General features: G+C 43.3%; 1 protein-coding gene across 2 annotated transcripts; it reads right to left on the bottom strand.

Annotated features, from left to right (window-relative positions):
* ARSA (arylsulfatase A) lies at nucleotides 1–26,427 on the bottom strand. Of its 2 annotated transcripts, XM_066592223.1 has the most exons (9): nucleotides 26,362–26,427; nucleotides 25,766–26,067; nucleotides 23,338–23,578; nucleotides 23,033–23,251; nucleotides 20,202–20,371; nucleotides 18,595–18,719; nucleotides 18,102–18,229; nucleotides 6,497–6,599; nucleotides 1–1,406 (listed from the first exon to the last, which is right to left on the bottom strand). In XM_066592223.1, exons 2-9 carry the CDS (start codon nucleotides 25,987–25,989, stop codon nucleotides 1,108–1,110), a joined length of 1,509 nt encoding a protein of 502 aa, XP_066448320.1. In that variant the 5' UTR covers nucleotides 25,990–26,067; nucleotides 26,362–26,427; the 3' UTR covers nucleotides 1–1,107. The 2 variants fall into 2 exon arrangements, with proteins under 2 accessions (XP_066448320.1, XP_066448321.1); XM_066592224.1 differs by lacking the exon at nucleotides 26,362–26,427 and having other exon boundaries at nucleotides 25,766–26,224.
* Between the last annotated feature and the right edge of the window lie 1,169 nt (nucleotides 26,428–27,596).

Genomic DNA, 27,596 nt, shown 5'->3' on the forward strand with positions numbered 1-27,596 from the left:
TTAATTTTCTTATCACTATTTAATTACCAGATTAAGACAAATGTATCAGCTGTCAAAGTTTTGGTGAAAAAAAGAGCATTGAGAAAAATAAGTTATAATAAGTCTTGTACATGAAATTGAGAAACACTTGTTACATTTTCCTAATTAAATACATCAAGTACACAGGCCCCTTAGCCAATAACTTTTGCCCACTGGAGTGCTAGGGAGAGTCCAGACTGTACTTGGCCAAATCAGATAGCAAATAGAGTTGCTTACTTTCCATGTAGTTGGCTCCAGTTTGTGCCAAATTTGCATACCCACCAGAAAAGCTATCAAGGCATTGACTGCATTCATTGACCAACTTAAGAACATCAGTAGTATAGCTTAGAAAACCTGCTGCATGTACTCCACAATGTTCATTTCATTGGGAAGAGGAGTTAAATGTCATAGTGGTAAGCATCCAGTCTCGAGAACAAGTCGTTCCCACCATTTTATAAAGTAAAGATTTATACTTTTTTGGCACTTACATCTGGATATGGCTTTACCCTTTGAAGACATGGCCACTTTTGTTTGCTCCTTGCCTTTCAAAAAATCCTAAGTCAATGTAGCTGTTTTTTGTAGGAGAAGTTGCATTTTCACTGGTACTTTAGAAATGTACCACATAAATTTACTAAAAAAATTAGCAAAACTTTTGTAAGTGGAGTGAAAACTGATTTTTTTTAAAAACAAACTTTTTAAAAACCTTTTTTTTAAAATTTTTTACAGTAATTTTAAAAAAATGAAAAACCCCCTATATCACCTAATTAACTTTTTTGTCCGAATAGGGGCCTTGAATTCATGATTGTTTGATTACCCATACAATGTACTGCTGTACTTTAGCATTACAGCGAGTATCAGCTGGCAAAACCAGCCAACAGTCACCCGTGTATGGAGTAGGCTGAGCTCCTGCAGCCGCTCCATACAATCCACTGCACATGTATGTCAAATGTTGCCAAGGAGTGAAAGGAAAAAACACAAAGCAAAAAAAAAACATATCAAAACTGCATCATCATCCATATCTTCTTATGTCTGGCTTTCAGACACATGACCAGAGGCACGTTCAGAAAATCAGCTGAGGTTTACCAAAACCTAACAGTGGCAACAGCTTGGTTTAGGAGTGCATTGTGGGTTACAACATGGCCTCAGTGAAGGGTCCTTCCCTTTGTTAATCTCACTTTCGGCATACGTCATACTTTTCAGAAATCTTTGCCGCTCATTCTGGATCTCATTGACAACTGGTTCTAACTCTTTAGGAATGACTGGTTTTAGTAAGTTGTAGTTCTCAGCAGGATCTGTGTCCAGGTCAAACAGCAGAGGCGGATTATGTTCAGTCAGCAGCGCAGTAATGTGGCAGTCCGGATCTGGAGTGGTCTCACTGTGAAACGCTCCTTTGGGGACATACAAAAACACAAGAGTGAAGTAGAAGTTCAAAGGACATTAAAGACATTGGTAGGTAAGGCAGAAGTAGAGGACAGAGGGACAAAAATTACATGGCAGGATCAGACTACACAGGGATCAAATCAAAACTGACGGTGAGGTTACAGACACAAAATGCCAGGAGACTTTTAAGGGACCTTACAAAAGGATGGAAAATTCAGCAACAGGGTTGCAAAATATGCCATTCTGAAATTCTGTTGCGGAATATTCTACGCTGTGTGAAAGGTCTCTAAACAGGACTATTTGTGATGTCGTTTTTTTTGTTTTTAAGATGCATTGGAGCTAGGAGATGATCAGGCTGATAAGTGTTCAGATTCCCACGATCCAGTGAGAATCTAAACGATTACCGTTCAGTGTAAGTCCATGCACAGATCGAACAAACAACTTGTTTGCTTATTTAGTTTATGAATGCATAAAAACTGTACAACGATTATCCCAGTGTAAACAGGAAGTCGTTCATCTATGCACAACGACCTGTTTACTGTGAATGGAGGAGGGCGGGCTAGAACAATCCCCAGCCCGCTTCAACTCACTGTGTAAAAGCATAGGAACGATCATTGCTGGAACAACCTGTCGGGCACCTGTGCGCCACAGGTCGTCCTGTGAAAGATGGCCCTTAGGCCCCCCCCTTGCACAGGCGCTTTTTATCACGATTAGTGCGGCACTTTCAGCACCGCGCCGATCATGGTACAATGCTCAGCGCCGCGATTTTCGAACGGTGCATGATCTATTTTTGGGCGTTCCAGCAGTTTTAAACGCTGTGCGTTGCCCATTGAAATGAATGAGCAGAGTTTTATAGTGCTGCTAAAAATGCAGCACAACTTGGTGCTAGGTTTTTGACAGCGCTAAACGCTCTAGCTACACTTGGTCTAGCTCACCTAGCAGGCGAGTGAATGGCTACGATTGGTGCATCGAGCGCTAACTCTGATTGGCTGAGCCTGCGTTCGAGGACTAATCAGAGCAATCTCTTGCTAGAGGCAGGGTTTCAACCTTTTTAACAGCAAGAGATGGTCTGTTGGATTCTGACAACTTCACCGAAGCAGGAATGCCAGAGAGCAGCCAAAACACTGGCATAGCACATGCCAATGCTGCTGAAACTGCAGTAAACGCCTGTATGAGGGAGGTCTTAGTAGTAAAGGTAGACATTCTGTTTAAAGTTAGGTAAATAATAAGTATTTCTAGTGAACTTTAGAATCAACTAATATTCACAAGAAATAGCCTTTAGGTTGTAAAACTGCATGACATTGTGTAGCATTAGTAGATGGTCAAAATGTTACTTTTCTGATTCCTGGTATCAAAAGCTAATGTCCCATCTTGTGTTAAAGGTTTGGTGAATATCTACTTCTACAGTATATCAGGGAATTGCATATAAGACAATTCCATAATGTACATCAATTAAACAAAATGCTCATTTAAAAAAACAAACAGTAAAGATTTGGATAATAAAAGTGAACATGGTACAGTTACAAGAAAAGTAAGTGAACGCTTTGGATTTACTTGGATTTCTGCACTGATTACTAATAAAATCTGGTTTGCTTGTGCTTTACTATAATTGTAACTAAGATAACCATCTAACTAAACTATCTCAGAGAATACAGCTGGCATCCACGGCGATAAGGTCCCTGGATAAACGTTGGTGGACGTAGAACATAACACTCAGGACCAAGATTCGATTCTACCAGACCTAAGTAATGCCAACATTATTGTACGGCTCGGAGCGTCTAGAGTCCTTTCACATGCGATGCCAATGCCAGATTCTCTGTGTCCGTTCGTTCAACTTCATGAGAAACAGCGAAATACAGGCTTGCATAGGGCTTGAGTCAATCACAGAAACAATAACAAGGATACAACTCACACTTTTTGGTCATGTTGCACACTTGTCAGAAGCTGTCCTAGCCCACGGTGCTCTAACCGCAGTAATTGTAGGAAAATCGAGAGACGACCCCCTGCTGGATGGCGAAGGCCTTGTTACGTGTGCTGCTGGGATTTGTTGTACTATGTACTCCTAGCAGCACAGTCAGGCGGTTGAGGGTTAATTGAGCTGGCTGGGTGTGGTACTTCCTGCTAGCCAATCTCCTGGTTCTGTGCTCACAGATAAACCCAGCTCCTGTCAGTCTCTGGCTGGGTTCCCTAGGGTGAGCACTCATGTTAGTTCTGTGTCCTGTAACTTGTTATCAGTCATGTTCAGCCTGTTCCCACTCTGATCGGTGTTTGCAAGTAAGTCTATTGTGTGGCTCTGCTTCCCCAAGATTGTCTGGACACCTGTCGTCCTAGTCTGCAGTACAGGTGTAGCCTCCAGAGGTCTTCTCTCTTACTCTGGGTGTCAGTTGGTGTAACTGGACACTCTCCTATGTCAGCTTGTGTAGCTGACTGTCTATTCCCCCCCGGTATGAGGACACATAGACTTGCGGTGAGTTTCATCTGTGTGCATGTGATCTCTGAGTGGAGTCTGTCTGGCTGTGTGCCTTGTACTCTGTCCTGTTCTTGATGCAGCTGGCTGTGTGTCCAGTGCTCTGTTCTGTCCTGTTGCAAGCTTTGCTGAGTAAATCGGTCTTGCTGGTTCATGTCCGTTTGTACATTTAAATTCTGTCAGTTTCTTGTCCGTTTGCTGCGTGACCTGCTATCTGTGTCCTGTCCTGTTGCAGCTTTCTGTGTGAACTCTGTCCGGTTCTGTTGGACTCCTGGTTAGTGTAGGGACTAGCGGTATAACCAGGAGCCGTGAAGTGGCCCGCTAGCTTCCAACATCTTGTACAACATGTCAACCAATACCTGGTATTTACGTTTCAGCTTATCTATTTCTAGTGGTTGCATGTTGTGTATCCTGTTCTGTCTTTGTCATGTGGCATGTGCATGCCTCCTGTTCTGTGGCGTGGTTCCTAGGATCAGCTAGGGCCGAGTTCTGAAGACCGCTGGGCTGCCCTTATTGGGGCAATGTTCCCCGCTTAGGTAGGGCCATGCCATTCTCCCGGTAGCCAGGGTCAGTTGCCTGAAACCTGTGTGAATCCCGTGTGACTCTGGTGCTACCTGTGTGCGTCCATCCCATCCATTACATTTCCCAATTTTTGGGTGCGATTGTGTGGGCTTCCGTGCTTAGGTTGCCCACACGATCTTAACAGGCCTCCTGGTCGTCTGCGGCGCTCGTGGGTGCAACAGATAGGCAACGGTACCTCCTATGACATCGACACTGAATGGAACAATGCTCTTGGTCATGGTCATTCTAGATCGGAGCTACGGACCCTCGTTGTCCAAGCGAGATAACTAACTAAGCTAACAGCATACGAACACTTGCACTGTTTGTGTCCTTCATTTAGTAAACTGAGTAAACATCCATAGTGCAGGGAGAAAAAGTAAGTGAACTCTTGAATTCAGTAACCTGTAGATTCCCCCTTGGCAACAATTACCTCCACCAAATGTTTCTTGTAGGTGCAAATAAGATTTGCTTGATGTTGAAAATAAAATCTTGGACCATTCGTCCCTGCAAATGTGCTTCAGTTGAATAATATTTCTGGGATGCCTTGGATGCACAGTATCTTGAGATCATGCTAGAGTATCTCGATAAAAGTAAGGTCAAGACTGACTTGGCCATTTCAAAACACAACACAAGCTTTAGAGGACTTGCATCACCCAAAGTCTCTTCAAGGTCATGGACTGCTTCCCTTACATTATCCTGTAAAATGTTTGGATAATCCATAGAATTGATTGTTGCCTTAATGATCACAAGGTCTCCAGGCCCGTAGGCAGAAAAGTAGACTCAAATCATGATGCTCCCTGCACTACACTTCACGGTTCAGATGAGGATTTAGTGATTACACACCAAATATAGCATTTGAGTTAAAAAGTTCCACTCTTGTCTCATCTGTCCGTAGGACATTTTTCCCAGAAGCACTTTGGAACTTCTACATGGTCAAAACAGAGAACAGTCTGTAATGTTTTTCTTGGACAGCAACTGCTTATTTTGTGGTGCCCTTCCATGAACACCATTCTCGTTTGCCTTTTTTCTTTTTTAAATAGTGGACACAAACTAAGGTTTTCTGCAGAGTCTTCTTCTGCAAGTCTTTTGCCATTATCCTTGGGTTGTGGCTCACCTCTTTCAGGATTGTTTGCTGTGCTCTTGGGGGTGATCTTAACAAAATGCACACTAGGTAGAGTAGCAAAAAGGACTACATTTTTTCCATTAGTAGATAATTTGTCCAACTATGGATTGATGTACAGCCAAGTTTTTTTGCACTGCCTTTGTAGCCTTTCCAGCTTCATGAATTGCTACATCGTGGTTTAGGAGGTCTTCTGAAAATTGTTTGCATCAAGGCATAGTTCACACTAAACAATCTTTCTTAAAAAGAACAAAATTTGTCAGTAACCAGGCCTCGTGTGTCTTTATTTAATGGGTAAAGCACCTGTGAAATTCCTTAACTGAAACACCTTTTGCCCATTAGCTCTTGCAGAAGTCAATAACATACAAAGTTCAATGTGCTCAATAGAACACGTGAACGGTACAACTTGTGTTTGTCATTAGTCTAATTAGATTGATATCCAAGTCACAGTTGCACCACTATGATGAACTTGGCACATCTTCTAATGGTTTAGTTGAGATTTACGCTATCAGAATATAAAACAGCATTAGTAAATCTGCCCCTCTGTATAGAATGTCACTGCTGTATACCGTTGACATGCTCTGATACTTTCTAATGTGATTATTTGCTCTATAGATTTGTACATCCAATATACTTGTTAAGGTAATATATTGGTTTGTGTTCATTGACTGCCATGTCAAATAAAAGGCCCTTTAAACTAATAGAGAAAAGTTCTGTTGTCACCACCTGGATTTAAAAAAAAAGGAAATTTGAACTCCCCAATTTTGGTGTCCACCATTTCCTTAATCTTCTTCTTAAGTAAATAAGTGTATTGGATGGGTGATACAGAAGACATGACATACAATAAAAGCATAATAAGAAATAAAAAGTATATATTATCAGAAGCTGTAAAGATATAAGACCTCTCAATCAGTAACTGTATAAATTGGTTGTATAAATCACTAAATTACCTTGTGTATAAAAATGAGCCTTGTACTTTCCCATCCTAAGGGCAAAGATCCCTCTGGTTGGATCAATAGATGGAGGATAGTAGTAAAAAGTGTTCCTTGGACTCTGAATAATATGACAAACATAGGTTTAGATGTTGCATGGAAAAGTCGACATTTGTAAAACCTAAGTCACACAAGTGGGAAACAAAAATATACCTTTATATAATGAAAGGCAAGCTGAAAGACATTAGGGATATGTATGAAGCTTCCTACAATGTGTATGGAGAAATGCCATGTATATCAATAACATCAGCACTTGTGATGCATTTAACAAATGTAGACATCATACATTCACTACAAACAAAACAAACAACTGTATGGCAAAAAAGTATGTGAGGATATTTGTGTGACACCACCATCTGGATGCCAAGTGGCAGAAGCTATCTTCACCTTTAGCAGTTGCCTGTCCTGAGTACTAACAATGTCTCCAAGTACTCAGATAACCTCAGGACATACCGTAAATCTAAATAAGGCAAAGACCAAGCAAGAAATATAGATAAGATTACAAATAAACATAGTGAAAACGCAAATGCAACCAATTAGCCGGGCATAGAATGATGGTAACCAGATAATGAATATAAATCAAACTGGCAGTGCAAACTGGAACAGATGGTATCAGACCAAAATAACTGCTGAGAAATGCTGATCCCTAACACTGGTTCTCCCTAATCTCTTTCTGACACTGTCCCCTCAACACCAGACCTCACTGTTCCTAAATAGCCCTAAGTTGTGTGAGAGAAACCATTTATTCCAGGTGCTGCTGACCACCCCTACTTCAGTCAAACTTAAAGAAAACCCAGTTGGATCCACGCAAGTCATTGTAAGAAGGTCCTGTCAGAAGGAGAAAAATGCACCACAATACCTTCATAAGTGTTTGGAGATTTTGCATTCTATGGGCCAACACTCTTCCTGAGTAGTGAGACACCTGCACCACATAAAAATGGTCATGGTAGGCAGAGGGACACACCAATATGTGGGAATATTTGGCCAAGGATTTACTAAATATTACTAACATGTGTATGGCCAACCTTAAGAGTGGCGAGGATATATTATGAACTTGTCTGCTGCTGTACCTACCTTGGTTTCAGTTTTGACAGCAATATTCTCCACGACCCAAAATTGTGATGTGGAGAGTGGGGACCTCGAGCATTTCATATATATATAAAAATAAAGGGGTACTGTGTAGAGATGAGCGAGTGTACTCGGAAAAGCACTACTCGCTCGAGTAATTTGCTTTATCCGAGTATCGCTGTGCTCGTCCCTGAAGATTCGGGTGCCGCTGCGGCTGACAGGTGAGTCGCAGCGGGGAGCAGGGGAGAGCGGGCGGGAGAGAGGGAGAGAAAGATCTTACCTCCGTTCCTCCTCGCTCTCCCCGGCAGCTCCCCGCTCCGTGCCGGCACCCGAATCTTCAGGGACGAGCACAGCGATACTCGGATAAAGCAAATTACTCGAGCGAGTAGTGCTTTTCCGAGTACGCTCGCTCATCTCTAGTACTGTGCTTATTGCCCTACCGTAGAACAGATATAATGGACAAATATGACCAAGTTTCAGGTCAGAAGTGTGACAACAGCAGGAGATTTGTTATAAAACTTATATGCAAAACTTATATGCAAAACTAAATGTGAGACAAAGCAGTGAAACTATGGACTCACAGATTCTCTGTAATCGAACAAGATGCCAAAATGTAAATAGTATGTTCTGTAGTAAGATAATGGTGAGCCCGAGTTATATCCAAAACATGTTAAACAGCCAACAGGATGGGTTTTATCCGGTGGAAATGCTACATACACCTACATTCCTGCTAATATAAACTGGGGGCACTTGCACTGTGTCACACTGTATTTTTATACATCAAAAACCTGACCAAAATTTTGGGGCAAAAAGAGAAGCTGGTCATCTGGATAACACCTGTGAGGGACCTGCCATACTGTGGAGTTATAGTGAAGTAGTAGCTCTGGGAGCATCAATAGTTGAGGGTCTTGGGACTAGCAATAACTGATGGCAGGGTAATAAGTGGTATAGCATGTGATATATCAAAGGCCCTAAACACCACCTCACAGGCTCTTGACTTATTACTGTAGGATGTACAAGGTACTCGGAAAAGAAGCAACTCTGCAGAACAGAGCTATGATTGATTACCTGTTAAGGGAATAAATCATGGACATGAGAAATTTAATAAGGTATGTGTTTCAACCAAACTGATACTTCAGAATCTATTCATGAAAATATTCAAGATATCAAAAAGGTAGTAAAGACACTTAGGCAAAATAAAGACATGGGATGCTTTGATTGTCTCTCCTTGTCTAGAAGGACTATAAATACTTGTGCTGGTTAACAAACAGAATCATTCGCAATTCAGACAAATGGGACCTGTCAGTGATTCTTTGAGCAGGTCGTACTTAACCCTGATTTTGAATACAAGAATATACCTGTAGTGCTCCATTGTGCTGACAATTGTCCCTATGGATAACTGTTTATCACACTATCCCCAAGAACAGGGGGACACTACGGCCCCCCCAAAAAGGATAAAGCAGCAAATGCAGGGATGACTGAAGATAAACAGAAAACAAAAACACCACAAACTAGGAAACACAGACTGGGTTAAAAACTAACAAGGAAGACACACTGACAGGACAAACTAGATAAGACTGGACTAGAATTAGCTACTTGGAACTACAACAAGGAATACGGAATACAATATATGTTGTCCCAGCTATAGGCCGACCAGGCACTCCTCTCCTGAGCAATGTGGTTAGGTGATGCCCGCTAATGGGCCAACTGTGGGAGAAGATGTATAGCAACTTTGAAAGCACGGGATAACAATACAGCACAATTTCTCCTGCTGATCAGAATAATTTTCCATAGAACACAATACAAGAGAGGTCTGCAGATATATAAAATAGGGTTGTCACAAAGTTGCTGTCAAATGAACGGTAATCAAAAGTAAATAAAGTTTGCAATGTGGTTCTGCTTTGGATTTGTGTCTGTAGCTCTATAAGCCATGACCTTTACCTGGAACTTCAGAAGTGTTTATTTACTGGTTGCCATGGATACGGCCTGTAAGCTACAGGTCACACTTCAGTAGAATTGGGATGATTTTTTTTCCTCCCTCGTCAGCTCTCAGATAGATTGCTGACCAATAGCAGGGCAGCGCTAAGCAGGGACACACAGGAAGGAAGTACAAAGTGGGGAATTGTGTGAAATGTAGTTTCAATCTGCATGCCAGCAGGGATGTGTCGGCCGTCTTGGAAAATAGAGATGCAGGTAGACATCAGAAACTGAGGGCAGGATCCGATAGTAATGGTGCCCAATTTATACCCATAACCAGCTGTGCATAAACAGCTTTCATATTTGGCATTTTTGAAAATTCACTTCACAACATAAAAACACCTTTAAAAGTACCGTATTATATTTCTCTGTTATTACACGAAACATACAGGTGATCATAATCACAGTACCACTAGTCAGAGGTTTAATAGGCATAAGAGAATGAAACTTGGTAATACTGTACTATTGAGGACATGCAGAAGCGATCAATGAGAAAAAAAAAAGTTTTTAAAAAATTTGTTCTGAATCTCAGAACCAGGGCTCAGTGTGGTGCTGTGAGTCTGGGCATGGGGAAAAACAGTTTTTTACATTTAAAAAAAGGGAAAATAACATTGCATGTAAATAAAATTAGAGAAGATTAGTGTTCTGCAACAATAATGGATGCCACATTGAGAAATTCTCGTTGCACAGTTGATGTTACTTCTATACTGCAAATAGTCGTTTTCTCACATAGGTCCCTTCTGCATGTTCTGCATAGTATTACCATGTTTGTTTCACTAACACCCAGTAAATGGCTCTTCAAGCATCTCCGAATTAGGGATACTTTAATTATGATCACCTTATATAATTCTATACAAACGCGGTTGTGCGTCTACATATTGCATATATCTGTTATAATGAACCATGCTATGCTTTTTATTCCCCCTTGGTCTCATGTCTACAGGTGGGTCAGATTCGATGCTGGGAATTCCACACGGAATCCAGCCTTGCCCCCTACGTACGTGAATTTTTCTGGCAGCGGTGTTCACGCGGACCTTGCAACTTCAAGGTTTGCTGTACTGTGCATGGCCCTCACGGCTCTCTGTCGAACATGCGCAGTACAGTTTTTTGTTTTTTTAAACTCCTGCTTTCCCGCAGGATCCGGTGCACGTTTGCAGTGTCAGCTACGGGTTTGCCACGGATCAGACAGCTTCTATTGACTTCAATAGAAGCAGTCTGTGCGCGAACCACACCAAAAGGTCCGCAAAACAAATCTGTGTGCGTTAATTAATTTGCGGACACCATGCTTCCCTATGGACGGCTTGATTTGTGGATCTCCTGTGCAGATTCCACAAATCAAACCGGCCGGTGGACATTGGGCCTTAGGGCTCACACCCACTGTTTTTTTTTCTCTTGCGCTGCGAGAGTAAGTGAAAACACTCGCCCCGCAGCGCAAGAAAAATGCTGTGATATTGCCAGTGCTTTCAATGGGGCCAGCGGCAGCAGCGCTAGCCCCACTGAATGCAGTGGTTTTGTGGCAACCCCTGCGGGATGATTTTCAGGGAAGGACTTATATTTCAAGCCCTTCTCCGAAAATCATGCTGCGAGGGTTGCCACAAAACCACTGCTTTCAATGGGGCCGACAGCAGCGCCAACCCCATTGAAAGCAATGGGATAGAATGCTGGACTTCCGGCACAGCTGTGGCAGAAGTCCGCAATATTCTCCCTATGTTTTCAATGGGGCTAGCGCTGCTGCCTCTGGCCCCATTAAAAAACACTGGCGATATCACAGCGTTTTTCTTGCGCTGCGAGGCGAGTGTTTTCAGTTGCTCTCAAAGCGCAAGAGAAAAAAAAACGCCAGTGGGTGTGAGTCCTTAGGGTGTCAATCTGATGTATTCAGTGCTGAACTAAAGCTGCTACTAGTGGGTTAACTCAGATTCATGCTATTGTGCAGCTCAGCCACTCTACCATAGGAAGAACAGGACTTAGTAGGTGGAACTGATCATGTGTGACCAGCATTACACACAATCTAATGAGGGAGTCCGAAGAACAGGGGGAGCCATTAGAAACAAGCAACAGCAAGCTGGGATTTCTTCAAGAAAGTATTCTAATAGAAAAACTATGACCTGTGCGATCAGACAAATATACTAGTATCACTACTGTGCATGACAGGAGAATGAGCTGAGTAGATCACAAGGGTGTCCTTTTGCACTGGATGGAGGTAAAAAAAAATAAAAATACATACCGGTATATATTGCACTATTTTACTAAAGAAAATTTACTAGTCCCAACATTTCCAAATCCTGGCTTAGTAGAATTTCCTCTAGCGTAGGAGATGGAAGCCTCTTCATGTATTAAGCACATCCCCGGCAGCTACGTGCGCCTTGACAGAAATGTGGGGCTGGTCCCAACCAGGTGGACATTTATGGCATAACTTATGCCAGCTTCTGCCATAAATAATCCATAAAATTTGTCGATTTGGGGTAACCATGTCCCCTCGCAAAAGCCCCGCCCACTTCCCCCGATATTGGCAAGGCCAGTGAAGAAGGCTGATACATTGCTAAATTTTTTCACAAGCACAAAAATGTTGTGACTTTCCTATGCCAGAAAACTGGTGTAATGCCTTTTTAAATATCCTCCAAAGTGTAGAGAACGAAAAGAAGAGATTTTAGATTGCACAAGTATGCTTCCACAGGTGCGGTAATATAAAGCCTTGCTAGGGTATGCTGCGATGTATACGTTACATGTGGTTTGTGACATGGTTTCATCTTTAGCATTATGGAAAGGTCAATTCTGCAGCACACATCAGCGGGTAAATCTGCAACCGGAGGGCATGAAGGAATCTACAGCATTCCTTGATTCCACATGGATAGCGCTGCACGTTGCTGCAGAGTTTTGGTGTGCCATCTGCAAATCCATCATGTCTGTATCTGGCCTTAATATAACTCAAAACCATTAAATAGCATCATAAAAAGACTTCACACATGAAGTCAGCTCAAGGATTTCTAATTTTGTTGGAAATGCGGATTGATAAATATGTATGCTAGCAGTAATAAGTAGGACAAGACAGTCAATTAAAAGATTTATGTTGTATCTAGTTATGACAGCATAAACCCCCTTCGTGCTAGCTGTGGGATGAGAGCGCAGTATAATTTAAGATATCTTCACTGCTCAGACACTGTTGCAGAAGCAGTAGGCATTCTTGCGTTCTTACTTACAGGACAGAAGTCCAACTGGGAGATAATTGTTTATTTGTAATTATACTGTCAAAAGCAACAGTCGAAAACGGGAAAAGAACATTAACATAATGTAACCTACAGTACCAGTAATGATTCAGCAACTCTCCCCAAGTCATTTCCATTTAAATGAACGGTGCATAGATTAGCAAAAAAAAAGGTCTGTGTTTTAAAGCAAAACTTAGGGCTAATTGCCACGGACGAATTTCTGTTGCGTTCCCCGCGGCTTAAATCCGCAGTGGAATAACACAGCTATTAGGTTCTATTGTACCTAATGACTCAGTCCTCACATGCGGGATTCTGCCGTGCATTTACGCCACAGGGGAAAAAAATCGCGGCATGTTCTATTTTACGTGTTTTTCCACGGCAGGTCTCCATTAATATAGTATTAATGGAAACCGCAGAAAAGCGCGCATTTTTTCACGATCGCCAGCGAGGACTTTTTTTGTTTACCCCATGGGATTCCTGCCACGTAAAACCCCGGGCATATCCCGCTCCGTCGGTGGGCAGGAAGCCTTACAGACAATTTATGTATCAAATCAGGCTAAATTCACCAGTCGTTCTCACTAAAACAAAAGAAATAGAAAAAAAATCCCAGAAAGTGGGGACACTTTCCTAAACCTTGACAGCATGGCCCAACGGGAAACCTGCGGATCATTCAATGGGATCCTCTACCCTTTTCCAAAGGGCAGTTTCTCTGAGTCCCAGTTCACACTCACTTGATTGAGCATCAGATCAGCTTAAGCTTCACACTTCACCCATCAGGATTTCTGTAGAGCCAGCTAGGTATTTTTTTTATCTTTTTTTTTTTTTAAACTAAAACCTAAGACTTGTGCTCCAGCATTGGCTGGACTCCTTCGGAGCCTGCACCCCTCCCTGCAATAAGGTAAAACAGCCGAGCATCTTGTCAGCTGTCATAATATAAAACACAAATCCCCTTTAAGGTATAATTCACATGAGCGTATATCGCCGCGCATTCACAGCTGGCCGATATACACTGCCCATCTGATGCATTGGTTTACAATACATCAGTTTAGATGGGCGTATTTCCGCGGTGTAAAAGCACCTGACCGGCCAAGATAGCGCATTTCGGTCGGGCGCTTTTAAGTCAGCAGGAAAAGATAGTTTGGGAACTATCTTCCTGGCTGGAATACGGCAGCAGCTCCCATAGGAGCCTATGGTAGCTGCCGGAGAAGGGCAGTGGGTGGGTGGGGGGGGAGTTTAGTAGCATGTCCACTAAACTCCCACCCCCTTCCCTCTGCCCCTTGCTGGCTGTTTGCAATAGGAGTGGGCGGAATGGGGCGGTAGCTAGTGGCTAAGCTCCTGCCATGTCCCGCCCCCTCCCATTGTTGGCAGCGGAAAAGGGGCAGAGAGGGGGCAGGAGCTTAGCACACCCAGCCCCCTTACCTTGCTGAGAGTCGGCGAGCTCTGCTAAATTGCCTCCCCCCGCCCGACGGCATTCTGAGCTCGGCATATATGCGCTGGACCCGAGCCGTCTGAACAGACGCACAAACGGCACATTTGTGCACCCATTCACATGATTTTGGTTGTGCTGTCGCAGTGACACAGCCGACTGAAAATTGCTACGCTCGTGTGAAAGAGCCCTAAATGTGATATTATCTTCAGAAGAGTCAGTGAGGATTCAGCCACTTCTTGGTTATACAACTTACTTTTCAATTCAATTAACGAATATTTCACAAAATAGCTGATGCGAAAATTATATTAAAACACAAATTAGTCCAAGGTAAATCAACTGGGAAACGAGTCTGGGTAAAAAAAAAAAAAAAGGGATTTAGAATGTATTTATAGGGAATTGCTTGCGTACTCACTTAGGCCTCATTCACATGAGCATGAAACGCACACCGTATCACCCGTGCAAAAAAAAAGATATTTATATATATATATATACATACATACATACATACACACACACACATACATACATACATACCGTAGCAGCTAAGAGAACCAATAGATTCCTATAAAAACGTTCAGACAGGAAAATTTTTGAGCGCAAAATATATATAGGACATGTGCAACTGAAATTCTCAGCTGTGTGAAAAGATAGGATCTGACCCATCTTTGGTGCGCAGTGCGCTGAAGTTTAAATAGCCTACTATGGGAGCTGGATAACACGCAACACGCAGATCCTAATCGTGTGAACAGGCAATTTCACTGCTAATTAAGCTCAGGACTTAACTGAAAATCGCCCGTTCACGCTATTTTTTGCGCACTTAACCGCAATTTTTGTTAAGAATATCTCTGTACCTGGCTCCATTCAGCCTCCGATCAACCCTGACCCATCGCCCTGTCATAGCTGCTGAAGAATATCCCACAGCATGATGCTACCTCCACCATGCTTCACTGCAGGGATGAATTTGGCAGGTGATGAGCAGCGCCTGGTCTCCTTATTACGTTATTTTTATATATTTTATATATTTTTTTTCTTTTTAGAGGGGACAAGAACTTGTGAAGCTTTGATTGCTCCTTCAGTATGATGTAATGCCATAGCATTACATTAAACCGCATAGCTTGATACACAATCTGCCACGGCAGCCCTGGAGCCTTTCAGAAGGCCCTCAGCTGCCATGCCAACCCACAATCTCATCGCAGGAGGACAGTGCAGTACCCCCATACATCGATCGTGCTTTTTAAATATCAATTCTGACAGTGGCATTTAAATGGTTAACAGCTCCAATCAACGGCCTGCTAAATGCCACTGTCAAATCTGATAGCTGCATTTAAATCCCCCAATGGGTTTTTCAGGGTCCTGAATACACCCCTTCCCCTGCAGGTGTATTTAATTTGCTTGCGCAATATATAGCCCTCCTGCATTTTATTTTGTAGTCTCCTGACAAATCTCTTTTATTTTTTAAGGCTGACTTCACACTTGCAAGAAAATCACACCATTTTTGGGAGCGATGCAAGAGTGAGTTAAAACGCGTAATTACGAAACCAATGATTTTCAATGGTTTTGCAGCGTCCCGTAGGGTGACCTCGGACACATGGCATACGCTGAGGAGCTGGGAGGGCAAGATTCTGGCTTGTCATTGTGGCACTCACAAGGCTCCCTCCCAAAGGGACACACGTAGCCAAGGCCAGGGCAGCGCTGGGCCTCTTCCAGACACCCCCCAGCATGGGAATGCCCAATAAACAGGATAACAGGTGCAGAGTTTGTCACAGGTGACGCCACCGTTCCAGTACCCTCCAGGATGAACATTGGCAGGAAAATAAATGAGCCACAGACAGTTCTATAGTACATCAGGTCCCTGGGAACAGTTAGGGCCGGGAACAACTTTTACTCAACGCAACTTTAGCGGGATGAAAGGCATACTTTGAAGTTATGTGCAGGCAATTAAATAAATTTACAGTAGAACCTCCACACAGTGATCCAGACTTCAGATCACCCGTGCGTGACAGACAAAATGAGTGTACCTCTATGTGGTGATCAAGACTTCAGACACCCGCATAGGAATATATACGACGTAGATAGTATCTCTGCACAGGGCCTTGATACACACTCGCTCACAACTGCGCTTGCTCTCGCTCCTCTCAGGTGGAGCTCACTCCTTTCTTCTCACAAATACATTCACAACGGGAAACTTTTTCTCCTCTTCCATGCTTCACTACATGAAGTCTGAAGGTGCCCTCATGCAGCTGGACCTCCTGACTCAGACTCCAGAAAACATGGAACTCCTTTCCCACTCTCAAGCACTCACATTTCTAGCCTCTATACTATAAAATCACGCTAGAAAATTGCAAAAAGGTAGTGATGCAAGATAATTCCCAAGAAAAAGCATTGCTAACATTCAAAAATCGCAGGTACAAATATTTTTTCTTGTGGCACAATCGTGTGAAGTAGCCCTAACTTTGTTCCTTTGAGAATAGTCAGTTGTGTTTTTAATGAGCTCAATCCACACTTCAGTGAATACTACACTTTACCCATCCCCCATACATGTACAACAACTTTATAACCTTTGCCCTTGAATTTCTACATTACATTGTGATATAAACAGTCGACCAGATACGTTTAGACACATGCCTTATGATTATTTCATGGGTCACTACTTTGCTCTCTCGTGACTAAGATATACCCTACGTATCATTTCCTTTGTACACTCAGTCTACCTAATGTGCAGGTTCAGTTGTGCCAAGCCAAACCTATCCAACCATTTGGACCATATGTCACTGTATTTGTGTCCTGCTTTACATTTAAAGTATATGCCTTTATCCTTTGGTAAGAATCGGTTGACTTTATCCTTAAATCTCCTCAGTGTAGAAGAAGGACTCATCCAGCCAATGCTGCGCTATACATTTTCTTGCGATATACAAGAGTCTCACTACCGCTAGTGGTTCATGCTCCTCCATTGGTATATCACTTATATATTCTAGGATACATGCTAATGGAGTAAACTCCAGATTTATTTTATACACAGTGTTAATGAGAGTGGATCTCATTCTAGTATCGGTTCAGTTTTAGACAACCCCACATCATATGTTATTTCTATATCTTTACCTGTACACCTCCTGGGATTGTCTCCATGGGAGATAGGGTTTTTGGTAACAGATTACTATATTGGTTAATTTTTACATATTTTCCTGTACACCGCCTATGCCCATCTCCATGGATGATATAGTGATTCTATTATCTGCATAGTGCATGCGGTGCATATTTTTTATTCTGCTTTAAGATTATTCTGGTTAATTCATTTATCAAGGTGTAGTAATTGATATGCATTTTAGACACTCGTGGGCTACATTCCCATGAACGTATATCGGCTCGGTTTTCACGCCGAGCCGATATACGTCGTCTTCATCTGCAGGGGGGGGGGGATGGAAGAGCCAGGAGCAGGAACTGAGCTCCCGCCTCCTCTCCGCCCCTCTGCACTATTTGCAATGGGGAGAGGCGGGATGGGGCGGGGCTAATTCGCGGAACATAGCCCCGCCCCTTCACACCTTCTTTCATTGCAAATAGTGCAGAGGGGCGGAGAGGAGGCAGAGAGGGGGCGGGAGCTCAGTTCCTGCTCGTGGCTCTTCCATCCTCCTCCCCTGCAGATGAGGACGACGTATATCGGCTCGGATTGAAAACCGAGCCGATATACGTTCGTGGGAATGCACCCTTATAGCTAACACCTTGGTGCCGAGTACTTTGTTCCTACACCACTTCTTCTTACGGTTTGTTCTTTTCTCTATCTTTATTTTGTAATACGTTTGATTATTCAATAAGATAATTTTATTGGTTAGTTCATTAGAATGGCCATGTTTTCCTTCTATTATGTTGGTATATATTTCACATTACTTACCTTTTCTCCATTCAGAAGCAGCTTACTTAAATCATATCCATCCAAAGTGACATTGGGAAGAGTGGCGCCGGCTAAAGCTGCTACCGTAGGCAGAATGTCCAGAGTGCTGGCTAGCATGTTGGTAACTCCTACACGTTATTAGAAGACAAGTGAACACAGATGATGGCAAGTTAGATGCCGACATCTTGTAGCTGAAACTAACAGACTTGACATTATAGACATTATCACAAATTATTGACAATTGGAAAGAAAATTCAGAACTGTACATTTTGGACACGAGTTCTCACATCTTTGCTTTGCTCTGTATGAGAAGTCAATAAATTTTGATCATAACATAAGTGATTACAGGTATACGAGTAATTAACAAATCTGAAAGTCAAGGTGTGCTCTGTCTTCAGTCAAAACATACAGTGTGCGGTAGAGATAAAAGATGCATAATCATACTACAACTCTATAATTCTTGAATATATTTGTGGACATGCGTTGTTGTTACCTGGTTTTATCTTCCCTTCCCAATACATAATAGCAGGTTCTCGTACGCCACCCTCATAAGTGGTACTTTTGCCACATTTCAGGAGCCCAGAGCTGCCCCCTCTCTCTTTACGCATGGTCTCAGGTCTAATAAAAAGAAGAAAAAAAAAAAAATCACCCACATAACCAAAGAGCAGATAGACAGAAAAAAAATAAGTTCGTTTTTTTTCTTCTTCCAACTCCTCCCTCAGATGACACAGGGCAGCTATCTTGTTAGGGCCCTTTTAGACGGAGTGATTTATCGTTCAAACGAGCATACCACATCACTCAAGCAGCCTGCTTATACAGAATGATGAATCGTTTGCTCGTTAAATTGTTCAGTCATTCACATTCACTGCATTAGGCCTTATTCACGTGAGCGCTTTTAGCCGCGATTAAAAACAAACAAACAAAAAATGAATAAATAAAACCAAAACCATCTGAAGCATTGGTTTCCAATGTATTCATTCAGGATGAGTGATTTTTTTTGTAGCGTAAAAACTTTGCACCAGGAAGAATAGGACATTGGCAACCGATTCTATACGCAGCCGAAAGAGATAGGGCAAGACCTATCTTTCGGCCTATATACGCTGGCAGCTCGCATAGACTCCTAAAGGAGCTGCAAAAAAAAGGTGGGGGAAGGGAGTTTAGCAGCGTCCAAAGCTGCGAAAATATGACAGCTGGCTTTATTTAGCTATTAGAATTCTGAGGATTTATGCCGACCAAGGGTGTCCGGGCTGTGGCATATATACGCCACAGCCATTCGTGTGACTAGACGAGAAAACGTGAATTTTGCCCGTGAATTGATCACTAATATTTATTCATACAATTTTCAGTTGCGAAGCAGCCAGCATGAAAACCCCTAGTACGTGTGAATGAAGCCTAAGTGAATGAAACGGCTGAACAACTTGTATTTAAACCGAATTATTAGCAAATGGGCAACAATGATTTTCATGCTTGCATGAAATGAACGAGTCATTGTTCGATCATCGGCTGCCTTTAATACACCTGAACGATTACGTTCTAATTCGAACAACCTAGCGTTTTTTTTAATGATAATTGCAGATGGGCCGCTGATCCCAGGGGAAAGCAGGAAATTAAAAAAAAAATCCACTGCACGTTTTCGGCTGTGCGCCCACCCACATCCTCAGTAGATAATTTAAAAGACCTGCACAGCCACATAGAGTATCCGGAATGGTAAGTAATGTCCTCTTGCCGTGGGCAGGGTGGGATTCTGCTGCTGGCTCCAACACGCATAATCCGACCTGCCCATGGACATGAGGCCTAAAGGTCAAGTAAACAGCACCTACTGTAGGTGTCGTGACAAACTGTTCTAATAAGTTAAGCTGGTCACATATACTATAGATCAGTCACTGAACCTAGATGTGATAACTGGAGCCAAGAGGCCATGTGTAGTACTGGGATCATCAAGAACTTCTAATTACACTGCACTACAATGCATGCAGAGAATTTCAATAGATCAGAAACTATGTGTGGAATATCATCCAATCAGATTGTTACAAGCTTTTGATTTTCCCAATTACACAATATTTGAGAACATTATAATTTTGCATGCATAGATAAAATTACCCATTGTCAGAAGTAAAGATGATTAGCGTGTTGTTCTGCACTCCCATATCCCACACGGACGTCACCAGCTCCCCCACTGTGCCATCCAATTCCAGCAGAGCATCTCCATATTTTCGCCTTAGAGAATGCCCTGTATAACGAGCACTGGCAAACTGAGGGTAATGAGTATGCTGAGGAGAAACAAGATATATATGTGATTAGGAAGTAGAATCTTCAATTCAATTAAAAAGGGTTTCACAATAGTGAGGGTAAAGTACGCCTGTGCATGAAGATACTCTCATAACAACTGACAATCTTGTACAAATCAAGGGCTCAAGGAAAGAACAATCAAAGTCCACTTGTTTGTGTTTTTAAACAGAACCTGCAATTTTGTAGATTTATGTAGTACAAAGCGCTGAATGAAAAAATGATCCTAGTCCATTCCAGAGCCGGGGAAAGAAAACTGTTGCTGGAAGAACAACGATTTGCAGGCTCTAAAATCAGACTGGGCCCACAGAATACCACGATTACTAGGATAGTTTGCCACAACTGGGCAATGTTCTAGAGGATTAAGGACTCACTCAAACAGCAGATGCGTGAATGCGTTTGAAATGCGCATTGTTCAATTTTTCCTGCGTATGATCACGTATGCATTTTTTTCACGTGTATACCTGCGTATGTTACACATGCAAACAAAAAAACGCAAGCAGGAAAAACAGCCTAGAATGTTGTTTCTTTTATTATACGCACCTATGGAGAATAGGGTTTTTATGCGTGTAAGATGCTCTAAAATAGGGCATGCTGCGATTTTTCTTACGCATGTAACATATGCAATGACTATATGCAAGTGTGAATGGATCAATGAAAATCCATTTACTTTCATTAACTCTATTCACCACACATTATGCCCGCGATATACGCGGTGAAAATATGCCAGTGTGAATGTGCCCTAGGAAAAAGACAAAAAATGGTTTTGTTTTTATTCTAGCTTTCAGCCATGTTCTCAGCTTTAGAAGAGCTTCATGCTTGCATTACAGGGTTCAGAATCCCATTTCATCATTTACGTTAGGCTTGACAAGTTGTGAAACTTTCAAGGTAAAATGACAAGTTTGCAGTAAAAGTGGACTTTGATCATTCTTTTTCGGAGCCCTTGAAACGTGGCGAGCAGGCGCTGGAATAAACTGTACTTGTACAATAAGGAGCAGTACTGTACTTTAGTTTATCGTAGAATAAAAAGTTACTAATACTGTACCGAGAGAATGTTGTGGTTTTTTTTTTACTTCAATGACGGAGTAAGAATGAATAGTACAAGAAAACGTTGAATGGCATCTAGTACTCTTAATGGGGTATTCGCATCTTGGACATTTAAAATACCAGTTGATAACCCGTTGCAATATATATATATATATATATATATATATATATACACACACACACACACATACACATACACACATATATATATATATATATAAAAATAATCAGGAAAATTATTCAGTGGCATTCAAATACATAAAATACTCAGGGAAACCAATGTGGAGGTCCATTTGCATGTTGCCCCACAGGCCTAGTTTTATAGACACTGGAGGAATTCTTCAGAAGTCTCCGCAGGATTTTCTTTTATTCTTAGCGTAGCCAAATAAAGTATTTCTTGGTTAACAACATTACAATAAAGTTTCTTGTACAACTGAGCCATGGAAAATTAACCTGGCACCACACTCTTATGAAAGCTGTCTAAAGGGCAATCTTTGTCTAAAGGAGAATCTGTGATAGGTAGCAACGTATCACAGTGCAGCTTTCGTTTCACCTCAGCAGTATAAAAAACAAAAGTTGTGCTGCGATTGGTTGCTATGGACAACAATGACAGATTTTCCTTGGCCCACCCTGTAGACACCATGGTGATAACGAATGTGACGTGTAGTGTGTAGTTACATAATGCATACACATCTTTTTCCACAGTTGAACACAGCTAAACTCCCTCCCCCTCCCTTTTTTCAGCACCCATAGAAGTCTATGGAAGCTTCCAGTGTATCGTGGGAAAAGACAGGGCAAGACCTATCGTTTCACACACTGTATAAAATCGGTCGCCGATGTCCTATTTTTCCTGGCTCAATTTTTTATACGCGTCTAAAAATCGCTCATCTGAATGATTACATTGGAATCCAATGCTTCAGATGGTCGCAACTTTTTAACGCATCTAAACTAGGCTAAGATGTATACATTAGATCCACAGGATATGTTATAAGTTGCCAGAAAGAGTGTCTTTATTCTGGCTCACCTCTGCAACCACTCATGGTTGAGAATATGAAAAAAGACAAACTGGCTGTTCAACGCTTTTACTGTAACTCCCATAAAAGTAAATGGGAGTTATGGAAACATAGGTTGCTGCATTTTGCGGTTGCCATAATGCCCATGCACTTCTATGGGGGTTTCCAGTTATGGAAACCGTGTAGAACAACCAGTTCACTTGTTTCCATGATCTGGACCACCTCTAGTTGTGGCGAACGGTCTGGTATTCCCATCTTGGCCATTTTTGGCCGCAATGAGAATACTCCTCAAGCTACTCAACAATCAAATGTGCACGTGGGCATCCCGACTGCCTCCCAAACACACAAGGTTTGATGTCCTGGGATATAAAAAGCTGACAGAAATGTCTGGCATTGGCTTATCTCCCTCTAAATAAAAACATAGTGGATGCTTGGCTGACCCACGCCAGCATGTTTATGTAAATAGGGGAGATATCAGGACAAATTTTCAACCAACAGCTATGATATTACCAACTCTGAGAAATCTCAACATGTGGCGAATACTTCATATTAAAGTATAAGTAAGAACCCCCCTTGAATGCTTACATGTGAGGCATAGTACAGGAAGAATGGCTTCCCTTCGCTCACTGCCTTGTGAATAAATTCCTTGCTGAACTGTTCATATAGAGGAACTAGTCCAGGAAAGTTGACTGGCTGCTGCACGATCTTCTCATCCAAGAACACAGGCAAAAGGGTCTCCCCCAAATCACACGTCCCGTAGCATCGCGTGTTTGGTGGGAAACATGTCAAATTCTGACAAGGACCCTATAGAGACACATAATGCATATGTGTTAACAAAAAATGATACATGTGTCAAAAGGATATGAAGTTCCTCCATATGAATACTTGACCTGATCATGTGAGTAGGGAACACCCAGGAAGTGCTGAAATCCTTGTCGTGTGGGCAGGTAGGTCCCATTTGCTCCCAAGCCCAAATGCCATTTGCCTGCCATGGCTGTGACATATCCACGGGCTTGTAGCATTTCAGCAATGGTTACTTCACCTAATGGAAGTCCACCCACGGAGCTGGGGTAAAATACTCCAGGATACACTCCGGAACGGGTCTGAAAACGACCTGTCAGGAGACCGGCTCTGAAATGGATAAAAACAAGAAAAATGTAAGACTATATAAGGAAAAAAGCCCGTTAGCCCACCACGAGCCTCGATCTAACACTTCAGTATCCTCTATCCCAATAGTGGGGTCTGGCGTGTATGATAAATATAGTCTTGGAACGTACTTCTTGTCATTGGTGATTACTTTGAAGTCAGTAGGAGAAAATGGCAAATAAATTGTTCAAATGACAAGAAATGGGGCATGCCCAAAACCCCACGAGTTACTTACCCATATGGTGTTAATAGGACACACTGACTAAAAGCTTACTATGGTGGTTTCTCTATGTGGAAAACACATGTAATAATAATAATAATAAACATAATCCAGTTTCACAGCGTAGAAGTACATTTTCATATACCATATTTTTCGCTCTATAAGGCCTCATTCCCACGACCATAAAATCATGACCATCTGAAGCATTGATTCCAATATATTCATTCAGATGGCCGGAAGAAGAAAAGAGAAGTCGCATTTGGAAAAATAGCACATACGCGACCATCTTCGGAATTTCCAGATATGCTGGAAGTTCCCATAGACTACAATGGAAGTGGAAAAAAAAGGAGGGGGAGGGAGTTACTAGGCGTCCAACGGTGGGAAAAGGAAACAGCTGGCTCAATTTAAGCATTAGTAGTCATTCAGAGGGTTTCTGCTGAACGAGGGATTTTGACGCTGCAGCATTTTGAGCGCCGGGCTAATTGCGGTAGAACGCTCTTTGTTTTTAATGGAGCCTAGCAGGCATGCACTGGAAAGCGTCGCGATTTTCGAGTGTAGTCTGTTCTATTTTTTGTGTTTAGCGCACCTCATCAATGATGAGATGTGCTAAACCCAGCTGTCGGTCACCGGGAGCTACGGCCGAAAACTAAAGTGAAATGGCACTGCTGTGGGAGAGTGGCCTTATGGCCACATAGGGTCTTGGCTGCTGCAATAGCATTCTATCGAGAACTGTGCCGGGGTGCGGTTTGCTGCAATCCCTAAATTGATTGCAAGTAGCTTCAAGATTTTGCAGGAAAATGGCAATCTCAGGCAAATACTGCATGGGCATTAATAAGGAATTTTAGATTTAATGTAATGGGCACACAGTTTTGCAGATGAAGCTGCTGTTCTCGTGCAAAATCATGCAACCACGAACAATCAATTAGGAGAAGAATTACCCTGGCACAGCCCATTGCCAGCCAAAAGTCACACTATATGGCCTTACCATGCATTCTCTGGCACACTAGTTTATTTTGGACCGTGTGCTGGCCATGTTAGTCCATGGGCAGCACGTGCCCCTATTATTGTCAACGAGGCTATGCAAGTGATTTTTTTTTCACATGGACCAATGATCTGCGGGAAGAACCTTATTACATGCCCTATTCCAATCTCACAGATGAGAAATCGGCGCAGTACAGCACGTACATACAGAATTACAGCAGATATGCCCTTACTGACTGGATGGGCCAGATGAGGGGGTTCTGCTGCTGGCAACGCTTGGGAAGATACGTCGGATGCCCATTTTGATACAAGATAATTGAGAATGGCAAAAGCATTTTCATCAGACTATTACACCTCTTTCATAGGAGTGAATTTGCATATCTGTCAGAACATTAGTTAAAAAAAAAAAAGAAATATTCCTTATAAATTAATCAAAGCAGCCCGCCACCTGGTGACATCAGCAATGCCTGCAGCCCGCCACCTGGTGACATCAGCAATGCCTGCAGCCCGCCACCTGGTGACATCAGCAATGCCTGCAGCCCGCCACCTGGTGACATCAACAATGCCTGCAGCCCGCCACCTGGTGACATCAACAATGCCTGCAGCCCGCCACCTGGTGACATCAACAATGCCTGCAGCCCGCCACCTGGTGACATCAGCAATGCCTGCAGCCCGCCACCTGGTGACATCAACAATGCCTGCAGCCCGCCACCTGGTGACATCAACAATGCCTGCAGCCCGCCACCTGGTGACATCAACAATGCCTGCAGCCCGCCACCTGGTGACATCAACAATGCCTGCAGCCCGCCACCTGGTGACATCAACAATTCCTGCAGCCCGCCACCTGGTGACATCAACAATTCCTGCAGCCCGCCACCTGGTGACATCAACAATTCCTGCAGCCCGTCACCTGGTGACATTAACAATTCCCCCGATGACATGGTAATACACGTGGCGCCCCAATACATTACCGGGAGGGCGAGCACACGGCGCCGGTGCTGTAGAAGTCTGTGAAACGTAGTCCTCTGGCTGCCAGTCTATCAAGATTAGGAGTATGGGAAGTAGGGTGTCCATAACACCCCAAGTCACCATAGCCGAGGTCATCCGCAAAGATCAGGAGGATGTTTGGGGGAGCAGATGATGTGGCAGCGGGATACAGAAGACACCCAGACAATAAGAGGATGCAGGGGAGCATGATGAACTAAGCAGGATCCGGCTTCCTCCTCCCAGACTTTGCTGTCACATAGGGAAGAGGACACTTTCTTCCAGACACCTAGGAAATAGTATCAATCAGAAATGCTGGTAGAGAGAAGAAAGCAAACTGTGCCAACAGCTACAGGGCAGGAGTATGTAGAGGTAGGGCGGATATGGGATATCTAGGAATACATGTGGAACAGTAGATAAACGAGGAAATCATGAGACTGCAGGTAACAGTGCAGCAGGTAGGGGGCAGCAGTGGCACAGGACATGCTGCTAATACACAGCAGTATGCAGCAGCAGCAGCAGCAGCAGGTAATTAATCTGCCTGTATATAGAAATGTGCGGTAGAAATCATCAGTAGCCTCACCAGGGAGCAGCCTGTCAGCTGACCGCAATGTACACTGGGAAATGTAGTCCTTACTGGAGTCTCCTCCCCTCTCATACTTGTCGTATGCCCCCTGCAGTGTGTGTATGCCCCGCCCCGGGGGCCGCTGTGTGTAGTGCGGCGGCGGCGGTCCCTCTGGGCGCGGCTATTGGCGGGAGGAGCTGTGTGCAGTGTGTGAGCAGCAGTGACCTCCCTCACCCGGGAGGCGGTGTGTGCTGCACTCCTCCATGCTGCTGTGTAGTGGCACATAATGAGCCCCATTAATCACAGCTCTCTATCACTCCGGCGGGACTCTTCCACAACACAAAGGAATTTGCAGTTTTGCAAAAAAGCCACACAGAAAAACAGGTCTGCTGTGCGACTTGTGATGCGGAATTAAAAATGTTTTCATTCTGCATCAAAATCCACATTTAGGCCAATTTCACACGGGGACTGCGATAGCGGGCTGTGAAACGTGGCCACGTGCCACGCTCGCCAACATGTGATGTCTCCACGGATGCGAGGCGTTCTTGTGTTAAAACCATCTCGCTTCCTAGCATCGCACGCACAAGCACTTCGCACGCCGTATGAGGCTGTGCCGGCTGCATTAAAAGCAATGGGCAATGCGAGGCGTTCCGAGGGAGCGCCCAAAGATAGAACGTGCCGCCAGTTTATCCCTGCGATGTGGGGAAGAAAAAATAATTTGTGAGATTTGTGCACTTCGGCCGTGTGAAAACAGCCTTGGGCCTCATGTCCACGGCACGGGCGGATTCCGCAGCGGAGGACCTGCGTGTCAGTGCCGAAACTATTTTTAAATGTTTGCCAGCGATCGGGGACGCATTTTATTTTATTTTTTTTCTGCGCGGATGTACGTGCAGAGAAGTAACAAGCCCATTGTGCCTGCCTCACCCCCCCCCCCTCCCTGCTAGATACCCAGAGAGGTATCTGCCTACATATCTGCCATTGTGGATGCATTGCGGAATGTTCGCTTCCATAGAGATCTATGGAATCCACGGTAAAATAAGAGCATGCTGCGATTTTTTTTTACGCGCATGGCATCTGCAAAACAAATCCACAAGTGTGTAATTGAAGTGCGGATGCCCCATGCTTCCCTATGGGCAGCTTTTACAGCGGATCATCCCGCAGAGATTCCGCAATTCAAATCCGCCCGTGGACATTGGGCGTTGGGATGTGGAATCTGCCACAGAATTTCCATCCCGTGTGAACACACCCTAGTA

The sequence above is a fragment of the Eleutherodactylus coqui genome, chromosome 2 (genome assembly GCF_035609145.1).
Source record: "Eleutherodactylus coqui strain aEleCoq1 chromosome 2, aEleCoq1.hap1, whole genome shotgun sequence".
Classification (NCBI taxonomy): domain Eukaryota; kingdom Metazoa; phylum Chordata; class Amphibia; order Anura; family Eleutherodactylidae; genus Eleutherodactylus; species Eleutherodactylus coqui.